A 6141-nucleotide genomic window follows, 5' to 3' on the forward strand; every position below is an offset into this window, starting at 1 on the left:
GATCTCATAACAAAAATTTATAATCATGAAAAATATTTTTCAATTAATTAAGTGTCTAATGAAAAATGAAAAATTATTTTAGTTAAATAAATTAGATTGGACATTTACTTATGAGGAAAATAAATAATCTTATGTTCTATATGATATTTCTCTTCTCAATTTTCATGTTGTGTTTGTAGTCCTTAGATTTAAGACTACATTTGCCTCATGTGTAGGTGATTTGAGTTTGATATTGCTTATATACTTATACAACATATAGGTATATGGCTATTGCTGGCTTAAGTTAGTTATATATGGAGATAAGAGATTAGTCAAGATGGGATTTATTACAGCGGATAAACGGGTAAAGTTCTATGACCGAGTTAATTATTCTTAATAACAAATTCTTAATCGAGGTAGTATGATTTAATTAGAAAGGGTTCTAATGTAAGTTTTGCTAATTAAGAATTAAAATTAAGTAAGGTCATATAGTCTATAGCATTGGAGTTTGACATTTACCATGATTCTAGGTTGGATTCAGATTCTGTAACAAAAGGATTATAGTGCATGATAATTTATGATCATAATTCAGATTGAATAAAATAATACATTCATCGTTAATTGGTTAGCCATGTTGTGTTATGCAGACGCTAATAATTGTTGATACGAACCGAAAATGCATGGGATGTTATTCGAGGTATATAAAAAGACAATTTCCATTCACATTGCCCATTCACTATGAATCTAGGAAGTCATACACATAAGGATCAATCTTAGCAAGATTAATTAATTAATTAAATGTGTTTAATTAATTATATTAATTAATGAATTTAGTTAGCTATACAAATTGTGAGTTCCTAGCATGACTTGAACTAAATTCAACCGTAGTGAGTTAAAGTTAAATTAATGGCGCTAATGAATTCATATGATGAATTTTAAATAAGATAAATAAATTCATGTGATGAATTTTATTTGTATAGAATATGAATTTTAAAGAAGAAGATTATTTCATATGATGAATTAATGTTAGGTAGGACATGAGCTTAGAAGAAAATAAAAAATTTTATTGAGCCATATTTGATATGGACTTAATTTAATATGATATGGACCTCCAATATATTTTGGTGGAATTAAGACACTAATCTTATTCTCTTAATGGGTTTAAGATCAAATGTTGATCGAACCGATATTCAATTAATATGATTAATTAATAAGAAAATAATTAATTATATTAACATGATTAATTTAATTAATTTATATTTAATAATAGACATATTATAACACATATACAAATTATTCTTAGGACCATATAATTAATATATGGGTCAAACTTTCATTTCATGTGAGCTTGAGTTATTTAATAGTTAAATTTCATTTTTGACGAATATCAAAAATAGGTCAAACTCAATAATTCATTTATATAGTAATTAATGAATTTGATTAAATAAATTAATGAAGATTTATTTAATTAATTATGATTAAGATATTAATTAAATTAATAGAACTTAATTTAATTAATTAAATTAGAGTATTAATACATGTATGTGATACATAGCAAATTTATTGAACTCTAAAATAATATTACACAGTGATTAGAAGTTAGGGAAATAAATCACTAATTACTATCCATCCACCTCGACTCTATATAAAGGGGTGAGGGTGGAAGAAGAGAAATGAAAGGCCTCATTCGTCTTCCACAATAATTTTGAGAGTTCTCATTCTCATCTCTTTCATCTTCCATTTTTTTATTCTTGGTTGAGAGAAAATATTTTTTATTTTCATTGTTATGAGTTAATTATTAACTCTATAACTCATCTCATCTAATGAGTGAGAAAAACTTTGGTCTCCTATTTTCGATAATTTAAAAAAAATTTAGAGACAAAAGACTTTGGTTATGGGTGGTGGATCGTGTCGAGATTAGTTCGCATAGACGAATCAGAGCATCTACAATTGAAGGCCTAAATTCCATGAAGTGAAGATTGAATCTACGCTACAAGAGGTATAGGATCCATATTTTCTTTAGGACAATTAATATCTAATTTTCTCTATATTGACTAATGGGTTAATTTTCTTAAACACAATTATAGTGTGATATTTTTATGTTGATTTTTGAATTAATTAAACAAAATTAAAGTATTCAGGGTGAAATTATAGTAATTAAAAAAAAAGTTAAAATTTTGTAATTTTATCCAAATCTATTTTTGCTTTCATTGTGGGTGAGTGTTGAGCAAGATCATATGAAGCTCTCAGTTGTACTATTGACCAAATTTTTGACTTATTTAATATTTAACTGACTAAGATTATACGTGACACATGCTAGGTAAGACCAATTAGAGGATATATATTTAAGACGATGTATGTCTTGACGCAATACTGAGAGTTAGGGCCATTAAATCCTCTAACCCAACATTTCGATCAGATTTTCTAAATTCGACCTCGTAAAAACCATGTCATGTCCTAAGCAATAGCTCGAGTTTAATTATTCCACGGTACTGGAAGAGAATATACATATGGCAAGATGTTAAGTGTAGCTATATTTTATATATTATCAAAGTTTTCATGCAAGAAATTTAACTTATGGACTAGATCCAGTTCTGATTCTTTTATATATTTGTGTGCCATTAAAGGGATGAAAGCATTGATTTTGTAAAAAGAGCATGGTCAGATTATTGGGGGAGCAGATGTTGTATCCATAGCTCACAGGGATTTTTATTTGTTCTTTTTAACATTGGATTTCTATTTGTTAATGTGGGTAGACAACGTAATTTAGAAATTTTCTTCCCCGGCTAAAATTTGTAAAATTAGATGATTGTTCTATATAATTAACAGAATCAATTTATAAAAATATTTTAATTTAATTAATAAAATACAGAGAAATTCTTAGATCAAATTATAAAGACATTATAATAATTATATATAATTTATGGTCATTTTAAAAGATGTTATAATTTATTTGATTGTTTCGGAAAGTAATGTTCAATGAAAGCTTACTAATTATTATGGGTTTTCGAAATCGCAACGATGACATTAGTTTTGAAACCTTATTCGAGTTTTATCTCGTAAAAACTCTCTTTTGTAGTTTTGTTCGAGAGATTTTAATGATCTCTTTTGTAGTTTTGTTCGAGAGATTTTAATGATTTATACTCCGAGAGATGAGAAAGAAGGATAAGCATCTTTGCCAAATTATTTTATGCAGGGTTTAGACAGATATTTGAGAAGTATTTTTATAAAATTATCTTATGCAGAAATTTAATTTTAAATGACTATAAATTTTTATTAGACTCTAAAACTAATATTTATGTTAATGCTATTTTATCTGCTCGTACTTTAACTAGAGAATTTAATAGGCATAATCGTTTATCTGCTTAAAATAATATCTTTTTTTGTTTGATAGAATTGTATTACTCGAATGGTTGATATTTATTTTTATTTAAATATATAAATTTTATAAATTAAACAAATAATATGTCCTTATAAGTGGTGAGAACTTCACCGTTATTGAATTTTATATTTTATATATATTTTTATTATTTTGAATTTGTTCTTCCTCAAGAAATATATCTCAGATGAATTACATTTTTTAAATAATTATTATTTAATTTCATAAGAGAAATTTATTAATTTATCTTTTAATTTTAAAAAATATATTAAAAAGATTTTAAAGTTTTAAAAATTTATTAATTAGTAGTTGTGAACATTTTTTAGTTATTACAATTATATTTTTTAATAAAAAAGTTAAATTGTAAATTCCTTAAAATATTAAGAATATTATAATATATTTTTTAAAACTGATTGCACTTAATTAATGAGTTTTTCATGAAAACTATATACTAATTTTTCTTAAATAATTTTTACCATTTAAAAAGTGAGTATTGTTTTCTTTGCTTTCACTGATTGGGATTTCATATTTCAAATTTTCGAGTTATTAAGGTAGCTCCAAATAAGCGTAGATTGTTTATATGTAATTAATAAAAATTTGTAGTCTCACTCGCCAATTGGCCCATTGGCCAATCCCCAATAGAATTTTTTGTCTGCTTGGCTGCTTCCACAGGAAACCACACAGCTTTATCTGCGATTTCCTTTTCCTTTTCGAATACTGATACACGCTTCCATGTTCCAGGCGGAATTGGTCACAGAAACCTGATTTCCTAAAAAGAGTGTTTTCCCTTTTCAACTGCTACTAGGAGACTCATTTATACAATACATCTCAAGTTTCTGGATTCGCACTCTCATACCACACATCAAGGATCAATTTTAGCACATACCCACGACTCAATCCATCGAGATATCTCTGCAATTGATATCTTCTTTTTCCATCTCTACAGCCATGGATAAATCTTGGAGAATTGTTTTCTTCTCTTGTTTTCTGCTTCTCTCCTTATGTGTTCCACCATCTTTGGCTCAAACTTGCCGGGGCCATACTTTCTCTAGCAATCAAGTATTCACTGCTTGCAGCGATCTTCCTGTGTTGAGTTCTTTCCTCTATTGGAATTACTATCCATCAAACCTCACTGCTGATATTGCTTTTCGCAAAGCTGGAGCATCCACCAACACTTGGGTTGCATGGGCTCTCAATCCTACTGGCCAACAGATGGTGGGGTCACAGGCTATTCTGGCTTTTCATAACTCCAGTGGTGTCCCGACCGCTTATACCACGCCAATAACCAGCTTCTCCCCATCGATGCAACCGGGGAACTTGAGTTTTCAGGTCTCCAATCTTAAAGCAGAGTATTCAAATGGCGATATGATACTCTTTGCTACTCTGCACCTTACGAGTAGCTTGATATCGACCAACCAAGTGTGGCAGGAAGGTAGCATGAGCGGAACTAGTTTTAATTCTCATGCCATGGATTCAGAAAACAGCGCATCAGTAGGGACTATAAATTTTGAGACTGGAGCAACAGTTGCAGGATCTGTCGGAACAAGCACTAAGAAGAATGTAAGTGATCAAAGTCAATTATCAATTTCATTATAACTAACAGATAAACACCTAAACCATGGATTGTAAGGTTGGTTTTCTATTGAAAAACTTTCAGGTTCATGGAGCACTAAACGCAGTGAGCTGGGGAGTTCTGATGCCAATGGGAATAATGATGGCCAGATACTTGAAGGTGTTCAAGGTAGCAAACCCAGCTTGGTTTTATCTACATGCAGCTTGCCAATCATCTGCATATATCATTGGGGTTGCTGGATGGGGAACTGGTCTTAAATTGGGCAGTGATTCTCCTGGAATCAAGCACACCAAACACAGAAACATTGGCATAACCCTCTTCTGCTTTGCAACCCTTCAGGTAATAACATTTTGCCTAAAAAGTCGTTCGTTTTGTCTTGTTAAATTCTTTCTTTTATTTGCTAGATATAATGAAAATTATTCCAACTGAAACATAGACAGACATATCTTCTAACAGAGGAATTGAACGCTGTACAGGTGTTTGCTTTGCTGTTGAGGCCAAAGCCAGATCACAAGTACAGACTGTATTGGAACATCTACCACCATTCCATTGGATATGCAACAATCATTCTGAGCATCATAAACATCTACGAGGGATTTGACATTTTAGATCCCGAGAAGAAATGGAAAAAGATTTACACTGGAATTATCATATTCTTAGGTGCCCTTGCAGCTCTATTAGAGGTTATCACTTGGATCATTGTCCTCAGAAGGACGAAAGCAGTCACCTCCAACAAGCATGTCAATGGGAGTGCTTAGGTTACAGCTGACACTTTAGGTTATTATTTTTTGTAGAGGTTATTATTTGTGTTATGGGTACTTTGGGTTGATTTAAGAGTACATTGGCATTTGTTTCCATCTTTTACATTTGTTTTCATTCTCTATCAATATTGTTTCCATTCATTTTATTAATTGATTGAATTTCAATTAAGATCTCATAATAAAAATTCATAGTCATGAAAAATATTTTTCAATTAATTAAGTGTCTAATGAAAAATGAAAAATTATTTTAGTTAAATAAATTAGATTCGACATTTACTTATGAGGAAAATAAATAATCATATGTTCTATATGATATTTCTCTTCTCAATTTTCATGCTGTGTGAACCAATTATTCCCACTAATTTCAACCAACATTCACATGTAAACACATGGCTTTTAAGCTGACTACCCTCTTGCATAACAAATGGAGTTCTATAAAATGTGCTGAA

At 29.8% G+C, this 6141-nt stretch overlaps 1 protein-coding gene across 1 annotated transcript; it reads left to right on the forward strand.

Annotated features, from left to right (window-relative positions):
• The first annotated feature begins 4235 nt into the window (after positions 1–4235).
• Positions 4236–5861, forward strand: LOC110628706 (cytochrome b561 and DOMON domain-containing protein At5g35735). Its single transcript, XM_021775499.2, has 3 exons — positions 4236–4918; positions 5016–5270; positions 5408–5861. Exons 1-3 carry the CDS (start codon positions 4307–4309, stop codon positions 5687–5689), a joined length of 1149 nt encoding a protein of 382 aa, XP_021631191.1. The 5' UTR covers positions 4236–4306; the 3' UTR covers positions 5690–5861.
• The last annotated feature ends 280 nt before the right edge of the window (positions 5862–6141 follow it).

This window comes from Manihot esculenta, chromosome 12 (genome assembly GCF_001659605.2).
Source record: "Manihot esculenta cultivar AM560-2 chromosome 12, M.esculenta_v8, whole genome shotgun sequence".
Lineage (NCBI taxonomy): Eukaryota > Viridiplantae > Streptophyta > Magnoliopsida > Malpighiales > Euphorbiaceae > Manihot > Manihot esculenta.